The sequence below is a fragment of the Daphnia magna genome, linkage group LG9 (genome assembly GCF_020631705.1).
Source record: "Daphnia magna isolate NIES linkage group LG9, ASM2063170v1.1, whole genome shotgun sequence".
Taxonomy (NCBI): Eukaryota; Metazoa; Arthropoda; class Branchiopoda; order Diplostraca; family Daphniidae; genus Daphnia; species Daphnia magna.
Genome location: NC_059190.1, coordinates 7,453,244 through 7,477,586, shown reverse-complemented (window position 1 = coordinate 7,477,586; position 24,343 = coordinate 7,453,244). Strand labels below are relative to the sequence as shown.

General features: G+C 43.0%; 2 protein-coding genes and 1 non-coding gene across 3 annotated transcripts; 2 read left to right on the top strand and 1 right to left on the bottom strand.

Annotated features, from left to right (window-relative positions):
- The first annotated feature begins 3,073 nt into the window (after positions 1-3,073).
- Positions 3,074-8,010, top strand: LOC123475663. Its single transcript, XM_045178663.1, has 6 exons — positions 3,074-3,205; positions 3,312-3,398; positions 5,915-6,038; positions 6,381-6,509; positions 6,666-6,724; positions 7,432-8,010. The coding sequence occupies exons 1-6, from the start codon at positions 3,074-3,076 to the stop codon at positions 8,008-8,010; spliced, it is 1,110 nt and encodes a 369-aa protein (XP_045034598.1).
- A 10,537-nt stretch (positions 8,011-18,547) lies between these two features.
- On the bottom strand, positions 18,548-18,620 carry Trnak-cuu. Its single transcript has one exon. It is a non-coding gene; the product is annotated as a tRNA-Lys (tRNA).
- Positions 18,621-23,204: 4,584 nt separating this feature from the next.
- On the top strand, positions 23,205-23,920 carry LOC123475662. Its single transcript, XM_045178662.1, has one exon. It carries the CDS (start codon positions 23,216-23,218, stop codon positions 23,918-23,920), a length of 705 nt encoding a protein of 234 aa, XP_045034597.1. The 5' UTR covers positions 23,205-23,215.
- Positions 23,921-24,343: the final 423 nt, after the last annotated feature.

Here is a 24,343-nt window from a genome sequence, read left to right as displayed (position 1 = left end):
CAAACATCAAAATGAAAATGAAAGAAAAATGCTAATTTCGTTTAACCCCAGTTGACGCAGTAGTCCCCCAATTGGCTTTTTCGGGGTGGGGCTGGAACCCCGACTAGAACCAATTGGAGCCGATTTCTATTAAAGAACAATTTTCGTTTTTCAAAATTAATGGTCCAGATTAATTTTGTTCAAAAATTGAGAAATAAAAATAAAAACAAAAAATAATCTTCAAAAAACGATTCAAATAAAAGAAATTAATTGGCTAAAACTTTATTCTAATTATGATTTAAATGAAAATATTATTGTAACAAAAATTTGTTGATCCGATAACTGAATATCAATATTTTATTATAGCAAAGTGTAGAAATGCAAGAGCAGAGACCTCGATTCATTTTTATAGTGAATTTCTTCATACGTACACATTTCGCAGCTACGGAAATGAGTGTTTAAGAATCCTCAGCGAGTATATACAACGTGATAAGACAAACGCTGTGAAGACCTGACAACTATCAGCATAACACATTTGGTCGCAGTCTGCAAGTGAATAACAGCGCGATCGCTAATATATCGAAAACATTCGATCAAAGCGAGGTAAGTTAGAATAACATCTGTTCCCACCCAGGATCGAACTGAGGACCTTCAGCGTGTTAGGCCGACGTGATAACCGCTACACTATGGGAACACACAATAGCATAGTAAGTAACACAAATGTATACATTTTGCATTCTTTTTTTCACAAAATGTGTTGATCTGTTCAATTGGGTTAAATAATACACAAGAAAACATAATAAGAGACATATTACGCCCAACGTGGGGGTCGAACCCACGACCCTGAGATTAAGAGTCTCATGCTCTACCGACTGAGCTAGCCAGGCACAGACAATGTTAGAAACATACAGTAAGGATTTTACCAATTTTTGGTTGAACATCTGTTTGTGAAACCCTTCATTGACAGAGTAAAGAACTGGAATACATGTAACGCATTCAAATGTTCGTAGCATCATAATATATATGCCTTTGTGGCGCAATTGGCTAGCGCGTTCGGCTGTTAATTGGAAGGCTGGTGGTCCAAGCCCACCCAGGGGCGTTCTATAGTACATAAGAAATAGTTTTTTTCCACGCCGTAATTTTTCTTTAATCAAAATGTCAACATCGCTTTGGAAAACCTTTTTAACTTTTCCCACAGCATCGCTGTCTAGTTATAGGTGACCGATAAATTATTTTGCTTTACAAGTAAACTACACACATGCAACTTACTGGAAACAAATCACAGTGTCACTGGTAATCTGGATTGTCCTAAAAAATGACAAGTCAGTATTAAATAACTAAATTTATAAAATCAAATTTTAAAAGTAAGAATATTAAACAGAATGTTCGGAAGATGAGCAAGGACACAATAATGAATTGATTTTCTCTAGAATACGGTAACGATTCCTATCCTTCGACGCAGAGTAGCTGCGGACAGCTGTAATAATGCTACGCGCCGCGCCTCAACGAATTTCTACTTACCAACCATCGACATGCTCACTTAGCGCACTTCAAATGCTACCGTTATAGGAACTTACTCCGCATACAAGCGTCGTACAATGCATATCGTGATCAGCACGTTACTGTGGGACCCACTACCACATCAAGACATGTTGTATAAGAGACGTGGCAACCAAGATCCTCGTCAGAGAATTGCATGCCAGAGTGAGGCATTGTTTTTATATATGTAAACAGACATCGGTCTAATCGTTATACATTTTCATTCCAATCAGAAGGCAATCTAAATCATAGATTCCACGTAATCAGAAACATAGAATCAGATTCCCTATTAATTATTTGGTTTTAAAATATAGAATCAAACATCAAAATGAAAATGAAAGAAAAATGCTAATTTCGTTTAACCCCAGTTGACGCAGTAGTCCCCCAATTGGCTTTTTCGGGGTGGGGCTGGAACCCCGACTAGAACCAATTGGAGCCGATTTCTATTAAAGAACAATTTTCGTTTTTCAAAATTAATGGTCCAGATTAATTTTGTTCAAAAATTGAGAAATAAAAATAAAAACAAAAAATAATCTTCAAAAAACGATTCAAATAAAAGAAATTAATTGGCTAAAACTTTATTCTAATTATGATTTAAATGAAAATATTATTTAAACAAAAATTGGTTGATCCGATAACTGAATATCAATATTTTATTATAGCAAAGTGTAGAAATGCAAGAGCAGAGACCTCGATTCATTTTTATAGTGAATTTCTTCATACGTACACATTTCGCAGCTACGGAAATGAGTGTTTAAGAATCCTCAGCGAGTATATTCAACGTGATAAGACAAACGCTGTGAAGACCTGACAACTATCAGCATAACACATTTGGTCGCAGTCTGCAAGTGAATAACAGCGCGATCGCTAATATATCGAAAACATTCGATCAAAGCGAGGTAAGTTAGAATAACATCTGTTCCCACCCAGGATCGAACTGAGGACCTTCAGCTTGTTAGGCCGACGTGATAACCGCTACACTATGGGAACACACAATGGCATAGTAAGTAACACAAATGTATACATTTTGCATTCTTTTTTTCACAAAATGTGTTGATCTGTTCAATTGGGTTAAATAATACACAAGACATATTACGCCCAACGTGGGGGTCGAACCCACGACCCTGAGATTAAGAGTCTCATGCTCTACCGACTGAGCTAGCCAGGCACAGACAATATTAGAAACATACAGTAAGGATTTTACCAATTTTTGGTTGAACATCTGTTTGTGAAACCCTTCATTGACAGAGTAAAGAACTGGAATACATGTAACGCATTCAAATGTTCGTAGCATCATAATATATATGCCTTTGTGGCGTAATTGGCTAGCGCGTTCGGCTGTTAACAGACGTGTCTAACTGATCTCCTAAGAGTGACATCTTGCGGTGAGTCCAAAGAAACTGTTTTGTTTTTTTTTTCTCTCTCTCTTCTGGTTGTATTGGATCTTGTAATTCGTTTTGTTTCCCTTGTTTGTTTGTTAAGGCGCCATTTTGGTATTGGTTTTTTTTTCTTTTTTGCATTTTTCCCGCCTTTTTGCCCCTTTGTTGTGGGTAAAATGGGAACGGAATCCCCAGACGTCTGGCCACGTACTGCCGAAATCTCTTTTGGTAATACTGAAGTGACCAGGCATGAATTCTACGAATGTTTCGAGCATGATAGTAATGAATCTGACAGCATCTTTGATGCTGTTTCTCGTCTACCAGGGCGAGCCTTTTGCGTTTTCCGAATTGGGTTCAAGACCGTCAAAAACCATATTGAATTCTTGAATAAATTTAGTGCAAAAGAATCTGTAGTCATTAGTGGCAAGGAGGTCCGAATTCGAGTTAGAGATAGGTCAGTTAACCTCGTACGCGTTAGAATTCAACATTTCAAATTCGATGATGACCTTAGCCTGCTAAACAAGAGATTGCGCGAGTTTGGAGTGATTTCTCGGGTGTTTTGGGACACGTATCAGGATAGGTCGCTTCCAAGGTGGAACGGGATAAAGACTGGAGTTGTCAATGTGGATATGGAGATCCACAAGGGCATCCCATCTTTTATCACCTTTGGAAGCTACAAGGATCCACTAATGGTGTCTTATGCAGGACAAATGCACACATGCCGCATGTGTGATTCTCCCACCCATGTCTTAGCTAATTGCCCCAAGCAACCCCGTAGTTTAACCACCCCCAGCACCATTTTAGAAGGCCCCATGGGAACACGTAGCTATAGTAGTGTACTAACAAATCGTGGGACAGTTAAAATTGTTAGGAAGCCCCAGGAGACAGGGCCGACTGGATGCGGGAAAATGCCAATTGCTCCAACTGTTGACGCTGATTCATTTCCCGAGTTAGCCCAGAGGTCAACGATGTCGCCTGTTGTCGTTTTTGATAAAGCTCCGGAGGATCCAATTTCGAAACCCGATGAAGCTGAGTCTCTTTCTGACACCGATTCTGACGCTGAAGACACTAGCTGTGTGGATTCGTCTGTGGTGTCTTATTCGGTAAGGAAAAAGAAAATGAAAGAGACGAGGGAATTCCGTGACCAACAAAAACAATAAAAAAAAGGAGTCGTACTGCCTCTTCCCATTCCCCCGTCGAGGAAGCTGAGGAAATTGAATCTGATGTAGCTCGTTTGGTTGAACTCGGGTCTCTGACTCGAGAGGTTTCAGTTTCGATACCGGGTGTGGACACCAATTCTTTTCTCACCTTTACGGGGGGGGGGACGATGTGCCACCCGATACAATTGCACCTGGAGTACCATCTATTCCATCCATGATAGATCAGATGGATAACGATGTGGATGAAGAGATGGATGCAACCGAGCTGTGTTCGGTTTCAAACCCTGAGGAAGACTTTTCCTTTTCTGATGGGAGTATTCAGCCTGGCCAACGGTCACTTGACAGCCAGAAGGCTAGTCATGTGAGCGAAACTCAGGAATCTTTGGGCGTCCCCCTCAGCACTCAATCGACTTCTATAGCAGATAAAACTCTCAAAGCAATGGAGGTCGTTAGAAGGAAAAAGGGCAACGATAACAAGACCCAATCCCCAAAACCCAATTTTAAATTTTAATCATGATTAACATCGCGACATATAATATCAACAGAATATCGTCACCTGACAAACTTCAAATAATGCTCAATTTCTTTTTACATCAAAAACTTGATATTATATGTTTGCAAGAAGTAGTTTTCCACTATAACACCGTATTTACTAACCATTACCAGATGCACACAAACCTCGGCCCTAGAAAACATGGGACAGCCATCCTAGTACGACACGGCCTGAGCGTCAACAACATTTTGTTTGAACCGGAGGGGAGGTTGATAGCCATGGAAGTAAAGGGTTTTGCTTTTGTGTGTATTTACGCCCCATCTGGTGACCAAAATAAAACTTATAGGGATTCTTTCCTCCGGGAAACTATTCCGGCTTATGTTGCCCAGTATAAGGCACCAGCAATTATATTGGGAGATTTTAATGCCGTTGACGAGATCGATGACCGGAAAAGTAGCAAGACAACACCACCTAAAATTAGACTAGCACTACTAGAACCCCTCCGAGATTTAGTAAAAGCCCTTTCATTAACAGATGTCTGGAGAGATATTCGGAAAAATGAACCTTGTTGGACGTACTTTTGTGCGACTAGCCAGGCTAGATTAGACCGAATTTATTGTCAGCACCACGTTAAATTTTCTGATATCCATTTGCACGAGTTACCACTCGGGGATCACAGACCAATCGTAGGGTATATAAACAGTACCACCCCTCCTCGTGTAGTGAGAAACAAGTCAAGGGTTTTATGGAAACTCAACACATCAATCCTCGAGGAGGAAGAATACATAAAATTGGTGCACGTCTTTATTGAAGAAATGTCCCAACATACATCCCGTATTGGAAACGTAGACCACTGGTGGGAAAACATTTTCAAACCTGGCCTCAGGCGTTTATCAATTAATTATTGTAAAAAGAGAATCTGTGACCAGAGAGTCAAACGGAAATTACTCCAACATCAACTAAAAGAAACCGTGAACAATGCAAATCTCAATCATGCGCGCTACATGGAGTTGAAACGTGAGTTTCTAGCCTGGGAGCGAGAAGCATTGAGGGGATTTGCAATACGTTCACGCGTTCAAAGTACAGCCGAAGAAGAGACATCTACCTTTCATATGAACAAGTCAACGAGTAATTTCCAGAAGTCTCTGATCACCCAGCTCAAAACTAATGATAACTGTAAAATTACCCAATCTGAGCAAATTAACCTAGAAATAATTAAACATTTCAGTGGAATCTTTCAGAATCAGCCCGCCCCTAATAACCAATTAGCTGGAAAATTTATAGAAGGGATTAGAGGTGCACTTAACCGCACAAAACCCACTAAAAACGACCCGGGTGTATCAGTAGTAGCTCAGTCGTTAAACGCTCAAGCGTTTAATCGAGGAGTACTAGGTTCGATCCCGGAGAGTGACAATCCTCTAGTGTCTCCATTTACAGTAGAGGAAATTAACAACGCACTTAGGGCAACTAAAAAGAACAAGGCCCCAGGTACAGATGGCATTCCCTTTGAGTTTTATTTAAAATTCTGGGATGTTATTGGTGTTCATTTTCTAGAGATGATGATTTGTGTCCTCGACAAAAGAAAACTTCAACCGTCGCAGGGAAGGGCAGCTATTAGATTAGTCCCAAATATCCCAGCACCGAGTAAAATCACAGATTACCGGCCAATTTCATTGTTAAATACCGATTACAAGTTAATCGCGTCAGTATTGGCTTTTCGTCTGAGAAATTCTCTTCAAAACTCTCTAGATTCACATCAAAAAGGTGGTGTACCCGGCCGCTATATCTTTGACAGCTTGTGTTTAATTCGAGATGTCATCGATAATACAGGCCGTAAATCAAAAGAAGTATCTTCCCTCAAACCGGCCGCCATTATCGCGTATGATTTGGAGAAAGCATATGACCTTGTCAATCGAGACGTACTGTGGGAAGTGATGACAGCCATGGGCTACCCTCCCCTGTTTGTTGATTGGTTAAAAACACTGTACAGTATAACTGAACTATGCCCATTGAACGGTAATGACATAGTCGGTACTGTGGACAATGCACAATCCGTGCGGCAGGGGTGCCCTCTGTCAGTCCATCTGTTTGCCCTCTATATTGAACCGCTTTTAGTTTGCTTGTCTAGGGGTATTGACGGAATTGAACACTACGGAAAACGCATCCAAGTTCGTGCATATGTAGATGATCTTGTAGTTTTTGCCTCATCAATGAAAGATGTACGTCGTGCATGCGAGATTATTCTGGAATTTTGTGCCTGGACAAATGCACGTATTAACAAGGGGAAGACAAAATTACTTGGTCTAGGCATCTGGACCCTGCATAAAACTTCTCGACCCGTAGTGACACAGTGGGCAGCGGTGTCGGCTGGGGTTCCTGAGGTTAAAAGTTCGATTCCCCATAGAGGCAATTTAAAACAATCATATTCTAAAAGTAAATGGCCATATGATTGGATAACTCAAGTAGATGAATTAAAAATTCTCGGAATTACTTTTTCTTCCGAAACCAAAAAAACAGTTAAAGACAATTGGCAAAGACAGCCTCATCCAAAATCCATCCATCCTGGCTCAACATCATCCAAAATATTCTCATCAAAAACACACACCGTCATTTCACTTTTTATGGTCGCATCCTTTTCATTAAACAACATGTTTTGTCACAACTTGTTCATATAGCCCACGTACTTCCCTGCAACAAAACCCAAGCCCTTCTCCTCCAACAAAAATGCAACAAATTCCTTTGGGCACAACGAAGAGAGCACCCACCCCTAAATGTTTTGATCCGCCCCCGGCTTCAAGGTGGGCTTGGTGTCACTTTACTTTTTCCATTCTTTCTGTCCCTTTTCACTCGGCAAATTTTCAAATCTTTCATCCACCCCGAGGCTATTGAGAGAACTGCAACTGTTTATTGGTTGGGGCCACATCTCAAGAACCTCCTTCCACAAATCACCCAGCCTAGGTTTAATGCAACCCATTCATCGCATCCATACTTCACTACCTCACTTTCAACCATCACCGATCTACTTAAAGCTGGCATCTTCACATCGTCAACTGTATCGAATCACCGCGCCACCTACAATCACCTGATCGCTAACATATCGCCAGGGAGAACAGAGATTGCGAAACCGGACCTTGACTGGGCTTCCATCTGGCGTTGGGTGGCCAAAATCAAAGGGAAAAACGCCGAACTGGTCTGGGATTTTAACCATAACCAGCTTCCCACCAAAATGCGTCTCAATAGTCTCAATCTTTCAAACAACGACCAATGCCCTCTATGCAATGCTGGCCAAGAAACTGACGACCATCTAATGTTACTTTGTAAAGAGAAGGTTGACATCAGTTTATGGCTCCGTATTCAATTGACAAAACTCGGATGTCTAAAACCATTGAAATCAGCAATCAATGGAGACGTTGGAAATGGGCCCAATAAAAAGAAAATACTGGCCCTCATCCAATCCTAAATAATCACCGTCTGGACTGGCCGCAGCCAAAACTTCACCCCAGCCATAAAGGAAATATAGTCTCTCTGGTCACGCCTCCTTCATTCAAAAAACTCTCCACAGACGTCACCTTCTAAACCCTAAATATTCCTACAAAACTTTCTCCACAGATACCTTCTTTCCTTCATACAACAAGTTTCTCCCATCATAATTATTATCTCTTGGAACCCCCCCCATCCCTCCAGATGTCATATTGTTAATCTTCATCTCCACCAAAATCATTTGTCCTCCATCAATTCCGCCTCGAAATGTAATTAGTTCACTGTAATTTTCCTCCTTTGCCACAACATGCAACTTATGTCACAAATGCCACAAATGCCCCAACGTATCTGTAAAACAATTTAAATCTTACTTGTGACAATAAATCGTTTAAATATAAAAAAAAACCGGAAGGCTGGTGGTTCAAGCCCACCCAGGGGCGTTCTATAGTACATAAGAAATAGTTTTTTTCCACGCCGTAATTTTTCTTTAATCAAAATGTCAACATCGCTTTGGAAAACCTTTTAACTTTTCCACAGCATCGCTGTCTAGTTATAGGTGACCAATAAATTATTTTGCTTTACAAATAAACTACACACATGCAACTTACTGGAAACAAATCACAGTGTCACTGGTAATCTGGATTGTCCTAAAAAATGACAAGTCAGTATTAAATAACTAAATTTATAAAATCAAATTTTAAAAGTAAGAATATTAAATAGAATGTTCGGAAGATGAGCAAGGACACAATAATGAATTGATTTTCGCTAGAATACGGTAACGATTCCTATCCTTCGACGCAGAGTAGCTGCGGACAGCTGTAATAATGCTACGCGCCGCGCCTCAACGAATTTCTACTTACCAACCATCGACATGCTCACTAAGCGCACTTCAAATGCTACCGTTATAGGAACTTACTCCGCATACAAGCGTCGTACAATGCATATCGTGATCAGCACGTTACTGTGGGACCCACTACCACATCAAGACATGTTGTATAAGAGACGTGGCAACCAAGATCCTCGTCAGAGAATTGCATGCCAGAGTGAGGCATTGTTTTTATATATGTAAACAGACATCGGTCTAATCGTTATACATTTTCATTCCAATCAGAAGGCAATCTAAATCATAGATTCCACGTAATCAGAAACATAGAATCAGATTCCCTATTAATTATTTGGTTTTAAAATATAGAATCAAACATCAAAACGAAAATGAAAGAAAAATGCTAATTTCGTTTAACCCCAGTTGACGCAGTAGTCCCCCAATTGGCTTTTTCGGGGTGGGGCTGGAACCCCGACTAGAACCAATTGGAGCCGATTTCTATTAAAGAACAATTTTCATTTTTCAAAATTAATGGTCCAGATTAATTTTATTCAAAAATTGAGAAATAAAAATAAAAACAAAAAATAATCTTCAAAAAACGATTCAAATAAAAAAAAATTAATTGGCTAAAACTTTATTCTAATTATGATTTAAATGAAAATATTATTTAAACAAAAATTGGTTGATCCGATAACTGAATATCAATATTTTATTATAGTGTTACACTTGGGGGTGATGTGTAACACGAGTGTATTAGGACGTCCACACTGTAAGACGTCAAGTAAGAACATTGCATTCAAAAGACACTACCCCGCCTATTTATGGTAGGTGAACAGCAAGGTTGAATCATCGAGTGCTTTCGCCCTTGCTGTTTCTACGAACAATCGAGATAACCCGTATGACTTATTACTGAGCAAGGTCGGTTGTACGAGTACATCCGCCCTTGCTTGTTTCTACAAAAGAAGAAGATACCCTTAACCATTTACTACAAAGCAAGGCCGAACGTTCGAGTACATTCGCCCTTGCTTGTTTCCCCGAAGCTTTAGAGAAGGTGCAAGCGTCCTGTGATGCTACCGCAACATTCAGACAAAGCAAGGTCGAATGTACTCGTACATTTCGCCCTTGCTTGTTTCCAAGAAGGACGTGAGTGTGGGGTGTATCTCACGTGTATGTCACGTGATCTCCACGTGACAGATCCCCCCTCGTGAAGGCGGTCGACCCGACTGCTTGATAAAAATAAAACCCCCAGAACGGTAACCCCCAAAAAGTCCTAAAACCCTAAATCAGAAAACCCAACACACCAAAATAAAGAACAAAAAAAAATCCCGAAAACAAAAAATTCAAAACGAACACCCCAAAAGAAACATTTAAAAAAAAGGAAATGTCGTGTCAAACCTCCGCCACCTGTTCGAGGTGCGGTAGGAAGTGATCGTCTTGAACATCTAATTGTTCGTGGGCCCTCATACGGCCTCTCAGCCAAACAGTTTGGTAACTGAGATAAGTTGTTGCGACCACTAGTAATAGTAACATGATCAGAAGTTCAAACGGATATCTTGGCTCCGACAGCTGAAATTCTTCGGTCGTCTTCTTCATTAACTCTTGAATCTGGAATCCTGTCATTTCAGACGACGCACGAGCGCCGTCGTTTCGGCGCAGTAGGTCGCTGATAAAATTAATTGATGTGGCATTCGCCTTCGGGAGCTCAATGATGGCGACCGATTTGAACGTTGTTACATTAAACCCCACTGCGGCCAGCGTGGGTGCCACCAGAGGATCTAACAAGGCCTCCAATCGTCCGTCTAAACTGGCGGGGAAGACCCAGTCTTCCGTTCGAGCCGTACATCCAGGAGGGACATCAAAAATCCCAAACGGAGGCAGCAAGAGTGATTGCGGGGGCCCTTGGCTGCTGCCGATCGGACATGAGAACACCACCTCATGAGCTGTAACGGCTGAGAACACCCAGCGATTCTCTCCAAGATAAGCTACTTCGGATCCTTTCCATTCTTTAAATTGTTGTCTGCATTGCGTTAGCTTACGGTTGGCGTCATTGGTGAATAACGAAATCGCACAGGATTTCCGTGCTCCCCGTTTTCCTAAACCTGTATGAAAATTACAAATTAATCGTTCCAATTGTTTGCAACCCCGAACGTCGGCAGTCGAAAGTTCAATAAAAGTCTCCAAATCTGTGGAAACGGCCAGAAAATTCGGTAGGTCCCCGATCGCCACTCCATGGGTGCCATTGTCTGTTGCTCGTGGTAAACTGAAAATTTCAAACAGGGTATACTGCTGTGCGTGATCGTAGATCGGAATTTTGATAAAGAGACGAAAACGTCCCTCCACCGCTGCCATCGTCACCATAGCTTCACGATAGGTCACCCATAATTCTTCACTCGATACTGCCCAACCCAAGGGTAGTTGTCGATTAACTGCTTTCAACACCGAAGCCATTTGAGCAGGTGGAAATATCTGAGGCGCTAATCGGCCGTTTGCCAAGAGGGCCAACCCTTCGTCAAGAGCGTCTGCCAAGTCTCGAAGCCACTGCAGGCTCGCTTCCATCGACTCGAATGCTGTGTCTAGATTGATGAAAAAATCGAAATACTCGATCATGTAAGCTTGACGCTCTGCCATTCGTCCAAGCAAATTTTTGTAATTCTTTGTTAGTTCCGCCGTTTGTCCTTCCAACTCCTGGATCAACTTGGTATTTGTCCGGATCTCCCAAAGTGATTCGTTCACTACAGTTGCCTGCTGGTCCATCAAATGGACTATTTCATTTTCCCGGTGTGTAAGGCCGGTGATCTTCTTATTCAATCCAGCGAGATCAGCCTGGGTGGCTACTCCGAACAGCCACTTTAACGCTGATCCGCCGCCATCGATCACTGCTCGACGTTGTTTGGAAGGAGAACCAATGGCGTCCCGAAAAGTTGCTAGTCGATGTTCGGATTGATTTAATTCACGTTCAAACCAATGACACTTGACATCAAGTTTTTTGGCCGCCGATGCACCTTGTTGATTTCCTGTTTCACGGCATTTAACGGCCATGTCCGCGTACTCCTTCAGCCTCACTTTCAATGTCTGAACCACTGCCTCTGCCGGTCGTATATCGAGGTCTGTTATGACTGTCCAGAATGATTCTCCGAACGCGACACCCGGCTTTTCATTGAAAATCACGGTGTCTCGACTGACCCGAGAAAGGCCAATACAGAAATTGTGTAAGGCAGCAACAAAGCGAGGTAACGATTCGGTCGACCAGCTCGACGAGCCGGCTGTATCCTTGTGGGGAGGCGGGCCGGCCTGCTTGCTGTCTCTGGCTGACGAACTCCCCCAGATGACGGTACTGGATGGACGCTGTTGTCGGATAAAACTGCAGCCCTCTCACCGTGGTTTCCATTATCCGTACCCGTCTCCCGATGAATCCTCACAGGTGGTTGAGGGGCGTTTGGTAGAGGTGTCTCACGTGTCGCCTCTGTGGATTCCGTGTTCAAATTTGGACCTCGTTCGACCAAGTCGTGAAAAAGTTTCATCTTTATGACGTGCACAATCTCCGATTTTCTTGATCCGGAACTTAACTTAACTTCGTAGTTCACGGGAGTTGTCTGTCGGATCACTTTGAACGGTCCTTGCCAGCGATGAAGCCATTTTTCTGCTCGTTTTACTTTTCGAAAGGGTTTGTACACCAGGACTTGGTCTCCTACTTGAAATTGAAGCTCTCTGTGGCGACTGTCATACTCTCGTCGCTGGTTGTCCTGGGCGACTCCCAATCGCGTGTGCACCAATGCTCGAGCCTTCGCCAATTCGGTCACAACCTGGGTTGCATAATCCGGAGCCGTTCCCGACGTAACCAGCCGAGGGTTGGCATCCGCACCTAATTCCAAATCAATAGGTAACATTGGTTCACGCCCGTAAAGCAAAAAAAATGGTGAATATCCCGTAGATTCCTGCCGCGCCGTGTTGTAAGCAAAACACACGTAAGGTAATGCCTCGTCCCAGTCTCTATGGTCCGCGCTAACATACATTGAGAGCATAGCCGCCAAGGTGTGATTCATCCGCTCAACCAATCCGTTTGCCTGTGGATGGTAACTTGACGTTGTCTTGTGGTTAGTTCCAAGATTCTTCATGACTTCTTGGGTAAGCTCAGCTATAAAACATTTCCCTTGATCCGAAATGATGGATTCCGGTGCTCCATGACGCAGCACAATTTGTTCAACGAAAAATGTTGCCACCATATCCGCCTTTCCGTTGGGCATGGCCCGTAGTTCCACCCACTTCGTTAAGTAGTCAACAGCAACGATGATCATCTTATTTCCGGTGTTGGACATGGGAAACGGACCTAAGAGGTCGATTCCCACCTTTTGAAATGGACGTGCCACCTGAATACACTGCAGGAAACCAGCTGGCCGTTTGTTCACTCCTTTTCGACCCTGGCAATTAGGACATGATTGCACATAATTCGTAACATCAATCGCCAAACGCTCCCAAAAGAATCGATTAGCAATTTTCGTTAGGGTGCGTCGAACTCCCATATGCCCTGATATCAAGTCGTCATGGTATGCCTTTACGACGCGTTCCCGAAAGGAACGTGGGACGCACAGGCGACGATACTGTTTACCGTTTTTAATGGTCTGTAAGCATAGTCGCCCATTGAATAGACAGAAGTTTTTTAACGTTGCACGACCTGCTTCCAACTGGTCCATCAGACGACGCCACCGCGGGACCCGACGCTGCTCCGCAACGAATTCTTCCTCCGGTCCAAAATCCACCGATCTGCCACTCCCCACAAGTCCAATGGCCACACAGCGATCTTCTTCTTGGTCTTCGGTCACGGGTAAAGGGCATCGCGAGAGGCAATCTGCGTTGTCATGGAGTTTTCCACTTCTATACCGGATTTCGATGTCATACTCCTGTATCGACAAGCTCCAACGGGCTAGCCGTCCAGCGAGATCTCGTTTGGTTAACAACCAACACAGCGCCTGGTGGTCTGTAACTACCACGATCTTGCATCCCCATACATAACCTTTAAATTTTTTAAAGGCCCAAACCAAGGCCAGGCATTCTTTCTCGGTGATGCTGTAGTTTATTTCGGAGATGCTGAACAGGCGGCTGGCATAGGCCAACGGATGTTCTTGCCCTTCCACTCGTTGTGCCAATACCGCACCAATGCCGTAGCCACAGGCATCGGGAATGATTTCCATTGGTAGGTCATAATTCGGATGAGCCAGGACTGGGGCTGCAAGCAGCGCTTGCTTCAGTGTGTTGAAGCTGGACTCCTGGTCAGGACCCCAATCAAACACTGCATCCTTTTTGGTTAACAAAATTAACGGGCGTGCAATTATAGAAAAATCTTTGATGTGTGGACGATAATAAGAGCACAGGCCAAGATAGCTCTGTACTTTCTTCACTTTAAGAGCCACCGTCTTTCCTTCGTTGCACGGTGGGAACTCCTTTACCGCTGCTAATTTGTCCGGGTCTGGACGAATACCATCCGCATCCACTACATGACCTAATACTTTCAAACTGGTTTCCGCAAAATGACATTTGGACACCTTCAACTTAAGGCCCGCTTTCTTTAAACTCTCCAATACCAACCTTAGTCGTTCGACATGGAGGTCGATTGTTGACGAGTACACTATGACATCATCCAAGTAGACGAGGCACGCTGTCCATCGAAGTCCGGCCAGTATAATATCCATGGACCGCTGGAATGAACTGGGACCGTTCGATAGGCCAAATGGGAGTACCTTGAACTGGTACAACCCATCAGCCGTAATGAAGGCAGTCTTGTGACGGTCCTCGTCTCTCACCGGAATCTGATGATATCCGGCTTGTAAGTCGAGGATGGAAAAAAATTCTGCTCCTTCCAATCGACTCAGCACATCCGCAATTCTTGGTAGAGGATAAACATCCCGTTCGTGACTGAATTCAGCTTTCTGTAATCGACACAGAATCTCCATGTTCCATCCTTCTTTCTGATTAGCACCACCGGTGCGGACCACGAGCTGTCCGAAATTTCGATAATTCCCGCCTCTTCCAAACTTTTTACTTGTTCGTTCACGATGGTTCTAGCCTTCCACGCGCTGGCATACGGGGCCTGATGGATTGGCGGGGAATCTCCCGTTTCAATGTTGTGTTCGGATATGTTGCAGCGGCCTACTTCCGAAGCGTTTGCCGCAAAACATTCCAAATTTTCTTCTAGCAATTGGAACATTTTTTCACGTTTGTCTTTCGGAATGCCATGATTGACTTGTTTTTTGAGGTCGTCTATGAGTGTCCTCCGCTGATTCACTTCTTCCTTTGTTAGTTGTCTGGTCATTGGGGAGTTCTCTTTTTTTGTCGTTAGGCCACAGCTCAGCACTTCTCCGTCGTAGCCACTGATGACTCCTAATGTCGTCCCCTTTGGAATCCACACGCTAGTCGACGTTAAATTGGCCAACGGGGTGAAATCCACTTTGGCTGCCAGTAACGCGTGTCCCACCGACACTCCCTTGGTTTGTAGAAGTTTTCCTGATGGTTCGAAACAAAAGTTCTCCGCCTGTAAAGCTGGTGCTACTGTCATCACATTGGCCACTGAGAAAGAAGGGATTGTTACATCAGCGTTGGTAATCAATTTAACCGACCGTGTTTGGTGATCTGTCCGCTGCGATGTAATGGCTGCAAGAGGCTGATCTCCAAAAGTAATTGAGGCCTTCGGCTCTCGATAATCGATTTGTACTTTGCCATACTGTTTCAGGAAATCATTGCCCAAAATCAAATCAATTCCGTCCATCCCAAATACCACCGCTTCGCCACTTGCTGTTCCCATTTTGTGGTTGACCGAAATGGTGGCTGATCCCATCAACGTTGCTTGTTCTCCATTAGCCATCACCACCCGCGGTCCGTCCCATGGACGCAGCACGAACTGGGATGCACGTAGCAGCTCCGGTGATATAACTGTCAGTGCTGCCCCTGTGTCGACGACTGCCATTACTTGCCGTGTTCCACAAGTGACTTCTTCTCTGATCAGCTTGCTGAAATCTAGTCTAAGGATAGGTTGCTTCTTTATCTCCTCCTGTGTTGATGAATCTGCAGTCGTCTCGGCTAGCTGGGACACGATGTTGATTGGCGCGGGAGGACCCAACGGCCCTCTCTGTGGGCCAGGAGGACCTGAGTAGGATCGTTGTCGGAAACGAGCAGATTGCGGATTCTCCCAACAATTCCGGGCCATGTGCCCCGTTCCGTTACAACAGTAACATTTGAGTACTCCGTTATTGTTTCTGTAGATTCTCTCCGACTCTCCCCACGTAACTGTCTTCTCGTTTCCTGGTCTCTTCGGAGGTGGAGTTGCTTGAATCTTCAAACTTTCTACCGCACCTTGCAGTTCTTTAATTACTTTCCATAATTCCGTATCAGCCACAGTTGGAGCTGGTTTTGGAAGGGTCCGAATGAAATCAATTGGAACATCCGCCACTCTGGTTGCTGCCACCCCGAGCACCGCGTCCGGCCAGTTTCGTCTATTGGCCAAGAGCTTGGCATCAGTAAACCGTTTCACCGCCTCTAAAAATTTTTCGCCTGTTTTGGGTTGTAACGGGTACAATTTTTCGACCAACGAGGGCCGTAATCCCCCAAAAAGATAGTCGACTTTGGTGGCTTCCGCCATTTTTGGATCCACCACCCTACAAAGATCAATAACATCGTAATAGTAGTTAGTTGTCGCTTCTTCGATACCTTGAACCCGGTTCCGCAAGCGTGTTTCCTGGAACAGCTTGTAGTTTTGTTGCTGAAATTCTTTCAAAAACAGTGTTCTGACTCCAGTTACTGCCGGAAGATCAGCTGCGTTGAGGCCAACCCCCGGTCGTATGGGTAAATCACGCCACTCCGTCGGAAGTGTGGAGCACAGGTACCGTTTTCTTGCGGCTCCATCCAGATACATGCTGAAATTCGCCCTTAGCTCCGTATCGCCCCATTGATTGTACGCTCCCGTTGACTCGTAACGCTCAAGCCAGTCGAAGGCGTCATCTTCCGGCGTTGCCTTAAAGACCTTGGGACTCAAAAACTTTATCTGAGGAGGCATAATGCCAGTACCTGAATCACTATCGGTATCTGCAAATAACTGCTCCTCGTCAGTGCTATCCCAGTTTTCCTCTTCTTCGCTTTCTTCACTACTTTCGTGTGCGTCGTCAATACTCTTGTCTACGTTAGATTCTTCAAGATCTTTCGCAGTACTCTCCAACTCGTCGTCTTCACTTTTTTCGCTACCTTCTTTAACTGCCTCAATACTCTTGTCTACGTAAGATTCTTCAAGATCTTTCGCAGTACTCTCCAACCTTTTTCAGCCTGGATTATCCGCTGCCCACTTCCCACTACGTCCTCTGTGCTGTCCGGCTCAACAGTTTTTCCTTCCAGATGCTGTTCCGGTACCGGGCGCGTAGATGGAGGCAAAGGGTGTAAACGTCTGCTCGGATCCCTTGGACAACTAGGCCAACGTCGATTCGATGACTTTCTCATTTACCTCCGGCAAAAAAAAAATGATTAATGTCTTTCTGCATTACAATACCTCAAAATCTTGTCACAGCAATAAACGATTTCCTTGAAAGAAAGCTAATAGAAACCAAATAGTCTTACCCACTGTCAGCCGAAAACGTGGCTCCGTATCCAACAATTTAAGATTTGGCACAACCCGTTGGTTAAACCGCTTGTGGTAGAGCCCCTAAACGATTTTCGCCTCTGACAATGAATAATACTATAAGATAAACTTCCTTGCCTTGTCTCCTTAGTAATGCTGCATCTCCACCATTTGTTACACTTGGGGGTGATGTGTAACACGAGTGTATTAGGACGTCCACACTGTAAGACGTCAAGTAAGAACATTGCATTCAAGAGACACTACCCCGCCTATTTATGGTAGGTGAACAGCAAGGTTGAATCATCGAGTGCTTTCGCCCTTGCTGTTTCTACGAACAATCGAGATAACCCGTATGACTTATTACTGAGCAAGATCGGTTGTACGAGTACATCCGCCCTTGCTTGTTTCTACAAAAGAAGAAGATACCCTTAACCATTTACTACAAAGCAAGGCCGAACGTTCGAGTACATTCGCCCTTGCTTGTTTCCCAGAAGCGTTAGAGAAGGTGCAAGCGTCCTGTGATGCTACCGCAACATTCAGACAAAGCAAGGTCGAATGTACTCGTACATTCGCCCTTGCTTGTTTCCAAGAAGGAGGTGAGTATGGGGTGTATCTCACGCGTATGTCACGTGATCTCCACGTGACAATAGCAAAGTGTAGAAATGCAAGAGCAGAGAGCTCGATTCATTTTTATAGTGAATTTCTTCATACGTACACATTTCGCAGCTACGGAAATGAGTGTTTAAGAATCCTCAGCGAGTATATTCAACGTGATAAGACAAACGCTGTGAAGACCTGACAACTATCAGCATAACACATTTGGTCGCAGTCTGCAAGTGAATAACAGCGCGATCGCTAATATATCGAAAACATTCGATCAAAGCAAGGTAAGTTAGAATAACATCTGTTCCCACCCAGGATCGAGCTGAGGACCTTCAGCGTGTTAGGCCGACGTGATTACCGCTACACTATGGGAACACACAATGGTATAGTAAGTAACACAAATGTATACATTTTGCATTCTTTTTTTCACAAAATGTGTTGATCTGTTCAATTGGGTTAAATAATACACAAGAAAACATAATAAGAGACATATTACGCCCAACGTGGGGATCGAACCCACGACCCTGAGATTAAGAGTCTCATGCTCTACCGACTGAGCTAGCCAGGCACAGACAATATTAGAAACATACAGTAAGGATTTTACCAATTTTTGGTTGAACATCTGTTTGTGAAACCCTTCATTGACAGAGTAAAGAACTGGAATACATGTAACGCATTCAAATGTTCGTAGCATCATAATATATATGCCTTTGTGGCGCAATTGGCTAGCGTGTTCGGCTGTTAACCGGAAGGCTGGTGGTTCAAGCCCACCCAGGGGCGTTCTATAGTACATAAGAAATAGTTTTTTTCCACGCCGTAATTTTTCTTTAATCAAAATGTCAACATCGCTTTGGAAAACCTTTTTAACTTTTCCCACAGCATCGCTGTCTAGTTATAGGTGACCAATAAATTATTTTGCTTTACAAGTAAACTACACACATGCAACTTACTGGAAACAAATCACAGTGTCACTGGTAATCTGGATTGTCCTAAAAAATGACAAGTCAGTATTAAATAACTAAATTTATAAAATCAAATTTTAAAAGTAAGAATATTAAACAGAATGTTCGGAAGATGAGCAAGGACACAATAATGAATTGATTTTCGCTAGAATACGGTAACGATTCCTATCCTTCGACGCAGAGTAGCTGCGGACAGCTGTAATAATGCTACGCGCCGCGCCTCAACGAATTTCTACTTACCAACCATCGACATGCTCACTTAGCGCACTTCAAATGCTACCGTTATAGGAACTTACTCCGCATACAAGCGTCGTACAATGCATATCGTGATCAGCACGTTACTGTGGGACCCACTACCACATAAAGACATGTTGTATAAGAGACGTGGCAACCAAGATCCTCGTCAGAGAATTGCATGCCAGAGTGAGGCATTGTTTTTATATATGTAAACAGACATCGGTCTAATCGTTATACATTTTCATTCCAATCAGAAGGCAATCTAAATCATAGATTCCACGTAATCAGAAACATGGAATCAGATTCCCTATTAATTATTTGGTTTTAAAATATAGAATCAAACATCAAAACGAAAATGAAAGAAAAATGCTAATTTCGTTTAACCCCAGTTGACGCAGTAGTCCCCCAATTGGCTTTTTCGGGGTGGGGCTGGAACCCCGACTAGAACCAATTGGAGCCGATTTCTATTAAAGAACAATTTTCATTTTTCAAAATTAATGGTCCAGATTAATTTTATTCAAAAATTGAGAAATAAAAATAAAAACAAAAAATAATCTTCAAAAAACGATTCAAATAAAAAAAAATTAATTGGCTTAAACTTTATTCTAATTATGATTTAAATGAAAATATTATTTAAACAAAAATTGGTTGATCCGATAACTGAATATCAATATTTTATTATAGCAAAGTGTAGAAATGCAAGAGCAGAGACCTCGATTCATTTTTATAGGAATTTCTTCATACGTACACATTTCGCAGCTACGGAAATGAGTGTTTAAGAATCCTCAGCGAGTATATTCAACGTGATAAGACAAACGCTGTGAAGACCTGACAACTATCAGCATAACACATTTGGTCGCAGTCTGCAAGTGAATAACAGCGCGATCGCTATTATATCGAAAAAAGCGATATATAAAATCAAAGCGAGGTAAGTTAGAATAATATCTGTTCCCACCCAGGATCGAACTGAGGACCTTCAGCGTGTTAGGCCGACGTGATAACCGCTACACTATGGGAACACACAATGGCATAGTAAGTAACACAAATGTATACATTTTGCATTCTTTTTTTCACAAAATGTGTTGATCTGTTCAATTGGGTTAAATAATACACAAGAAAACATAATAAGAGACATATTACGCCCAACGTGGGGGTCGAACCCACGAGCCTGAGATTAAGAGTCTCATGCTCTACTGACTGATCTAGCCAGGAACAGACAAGACTAGAAACATACAGTAAGGATTTTACCAATTTTTGGTTGAACATCTGTTTGTGAAACCCTTCATTGACAGAGTAAAGAACTGGAATACATGCAACGCATTCAAATGGTCGTAGCATCATAATATATATGCCTTTGTGGCGCAATTGGCTAGGTATTCGATCAGTCGAGCGACGTCAAATTCTTTTAAATTTCTGCAGGGACGGTAATTTAGATATCGTAAGACTTCAAGAGGTAGCCTTTCACTCTTGCCCAATTATTGAAAGCTGTTACCACTTGCTAGCAAATGTCGGTCCTAACAAAAAAGGAACAGCCATTCTAATTAGACATGGTCTGGAGTATTCTCGGCTGCTTCTGGAACCTGACGGAAGGCTTATCTCGATTGACGTAAAATGTTTTACGTTTACTAATATCTATGACCCGTCAGGTAAGCAGGTAAAGAATGAGAGAAACAATTTTCTTCGTCAAACCGTTCCTGCCTACTCGGTTACCACTCGACTGCCCTTCGTGTTGATGGGCGATTTTAATTGTGTTGACGACATCCAAGATAGGGCAAATATCCAATCCCTCCCTGTCCCAAGTAGTGTTGTTAGCTATGCTTTGAAGGAGATGGTTACTGGTCTTGATCTGGTAGACATCTGGAAAAAGCTAAATCATAGTGATCCGGGCCACACTTTCCATTACCACGACGGTTCTTCTAGGCTTGATAGGATTTATGCTAGTCGATCGTTTGCGGATAAATTTTTAAATATTTGTTTGCAGCCTTTATCGATTAGTGACCATCAGTCGGTACAATCCACACTTACTTGCAATCTTGATCTCCCAAATCGTAGCAGACCACCTGCCGGATTGTGGAAACTAAATACTTCAATTTTGTCAGAAGAAGGTTTTCAGAAATACGTAACCAATTTCATTCAGGAATCTGCTAATCATCCTCTTAGGGGAAGTAATGTAGCAAATTGGTGGGAGAGTGTCCTGAAACCAGGTATCAAGCGTATTTCGGTGGATTATTCCAGGCAAAGAGCAAGGCTGATAAGAGAAACTAAGTTTTTCTATCAATCTTGCATACAGGAAATGGCCGAAGCAGATACCTTTGATTGGGTTGCCTTTCAACAGTTGAGAAAATTCTCAAAGTCTTGGGAGGAGAGCACACTCAAAGGGTATGGGATTCGTTCCCGCTGCTTCGAAGGGCCAGATGTAGAGGAAGCAAGTATTTTTCACATAAATCGTGCCAGGAATAATTATCGAAAATGTTGCATTGATAAGATCATTGCCCCCAATGGCACTTGCTTATCGACCAAAGAGGAAATTTCAGCAGAAATTGTTGCTCATTTTACAAAAATTTTTAAGACTCAACCTTCTCCTGACATACTGGCAGGGTCTGAGTTCCTTGAAGGAGTAAGAGATTGCTTTAAGCCAACCCCAAACCTAACAGAACCTATTTCCCTTCTTGAGATTAGAGCTGCTCTAATAGCAATGAAGTCAAACAAGTCCCCTGGCACCGATGGCATTCCTTACGAGTTTTACGTAGAATTTTGGGACGTGATCGCACCCCACTTCTTGGATATGTTTAATCATATCTTGGAAAGGGAAACTCTGACGTCTTCGCAGGGCCAAGGGGCGATCAGGCTAATTCCTAAGTCTTCGGGACTTTGTGGAATTTCTAATTTTCGGCCAATTTCTCTTTTGAATTGTGACTACAAAGTCATGGCATCTGTCTTAGCGAGACGATTGAGGCAGACACTATCTTCTACCATAGGGCCTCATCAAAAAGGTGGGGTACCTGGTAGATTGATTTTTGATAATTTAAGTCTTTACAGAGATGTCATTCAATTCGTTGATGACCGGGGATGTCATGACTCTTCCAACTCTTCGATTCGGGGTATGGGCGCTGCCATTGTTGGAGTTGACTTTGAAAAGGCCTACGACCTGGTTAACAGGGAAGTCCTCTGGAGGATTCTGGATGTTATGGGTTACCCCACCACTTTCGTCCGTTGGTTACAGACTATGTATTCTGTAACAGGAATGTCAATCCTCAACGGATCAGAGGTGGCTGGGGTGATTTATGATATTCAGTCGATTCGCCAGGGATGCCCCCTATCTGTCCATCTCTTCGTTCTATACATTGAGCCATTACTTGTGCGTTTATCTCGAGCTCTCAAGGGTATATCATTGTTTAATGAAAAACTCACTGTCAGAGCCTTTGTGGATGACGTCACCATTTTCATTTCATGTGACGAAGATTTTACCAGGGCAGGACAAGTCCTTGACTTGTTCTGTCAGTGGACAAAGGCAAGGATGAATAAGGAGAAAACAAAAGCCCTGGGACTCGGGACTTGGAGCTCTAGATCAATTTGGCCTCTTGAGTGGCTTGTGTCAGCACCAACATTGTCCCTGTTAGGAATTAAATTCTCTCACTCCATAGTCGAGACAGCTGGTAGGGTCTGGAATGATGCATTCGGCTCTCTAAATGGTATTCTGCGAGAGAATGCCTGTCGACGTTTTAATATTTACCAAAAGGTGATTTTCCTCAAGTCGAAGGCTCTCTCGGGAACTGTGTATATTGCACAGGTATTACCTTTTAATCCAAATATAGCTGACCAGGTTTCAAAGGCTGTCATGAAGTTCCTATGGATGGGAAAAGTAGAAAGGCCGAAAAAAACTGTAATATACCGTACTGTCAAACAAGGGGGACTGGAAATGGTCAACACACACCTGTTTTACCGTTCCCTTTTCCTGTGCCCCATGTATAAAGTCCTGACAGGCCCCAACAGCCCAGAAAGCTCTCTACTTCGGTATTGGATGTCCTTCCCTCTCCGAACCTTATTGCCACTCTACAAGGACAACACCGTACCCGTAGCAGTCATGAAGAGGCCCTATTACCTTCAGGAACCCCTGCATCAAATCAAGCAACTCTTTGCATCTTCAATCCTGGTGCAGGGGAATCCAATGGTTCATCGGAAAACTTACAACCATTGGGTCCTGGAGGTGACGACAATGGGAAAGCTGGAGATCCTGAGGCCTAATCTGGATTGGCCACGAATCTGGAAGGCGACTGCAGCCCTTCCTAGTAACATCAGAGAGACCATGTTCCTGTTCAACCAGCGACTTCTCCCTACCAGGACCAGATGCCATCGGTTGGATCCCAACAAGGACGCAAAATGCCCAATCTGCCATCAAGACCCCGAAACCGATGAGCATCTGATGTTCCAGTGTCCTGAATGCCTCACCGTTTGGAGCTGGTTGGAAGGAATCATGCGTCAAAAGGGCTGCAAGACATCAAAAGAAGATCTGATTCGTGGTCATTTTGGGCCAATAGGGAATCTCCGGCAAGCGTTTACTCTTCTGGCTGCCTACATCTTCATCAACTGGAAGGCAAGGAACCATCAACATACCCCAAAACAAGAAGAAGTAGAGAGCTTATGGAAAACACTTTACCCCCATAGTTAAATCCACCATTCTTTTTTATCTTTTCCCATATTTTACTTTCATTTTGTTCATTTAGTTTGTTTGTGTTTTATTTAATACCTAAATATGTAAAATGTTTGTTTATTTTTGTTTATTGTAATATCCTACCCCAATGTCATCTGCTATTGTTTACTTTTGTTTATTTTTGTTTAGCACAACCTATGATCCCTTGCATTTGCTTGTTTTTGTTTCTGTTTTGCTTTAAGACCCCCATTGCCGAATTTTCTTTTCTTTGCCCTAATAACGTCTGCATCCGAGGGGCGAAATTATTTGTTTGTTTTTGTTTGCTTTTGTTTGTTTTGTTTTTTTGAAAATTGAAAATTAACAGAAAATAAAAGAAAATTTAAAAAAAAAAGAAGGATCGTGGTTCAAGCCCACCCAGGGGCGTTCTATAGTACATAAGAA

Bases quoted from the DNA above. Each gene is read 5' to 3' on its own strand.
- LOC123475663 (XM_045178663.1), top strand. From the start codon at position 3,074: ATGGGAACGGAATCCCCAGACGTCTGGCCACGTACTGCCGAAATCTCT. The intron at 3,206-3,311 runs GTTTCTCGTCTA...AAGAATCTGTAG, and splicing joins CTGACAGCATCTTTGATGCT to TCATTAGTGGCAAGGAGGTC. The intron at 6,039-6,380 runs GTACAGATGGCA...TCGATAATACAG, and splicing joins TAAAAAGAACAAGGCCCCAG to GCCGTAAATCAAAAGAAGTA.
- LOC123475662 (XM_045178662.1), top strand. From the start codon at position 23,216: ATGTATAAAGTCCTGACAGGCCCCAACAGCCCAGAAAGCTCTCTACTT.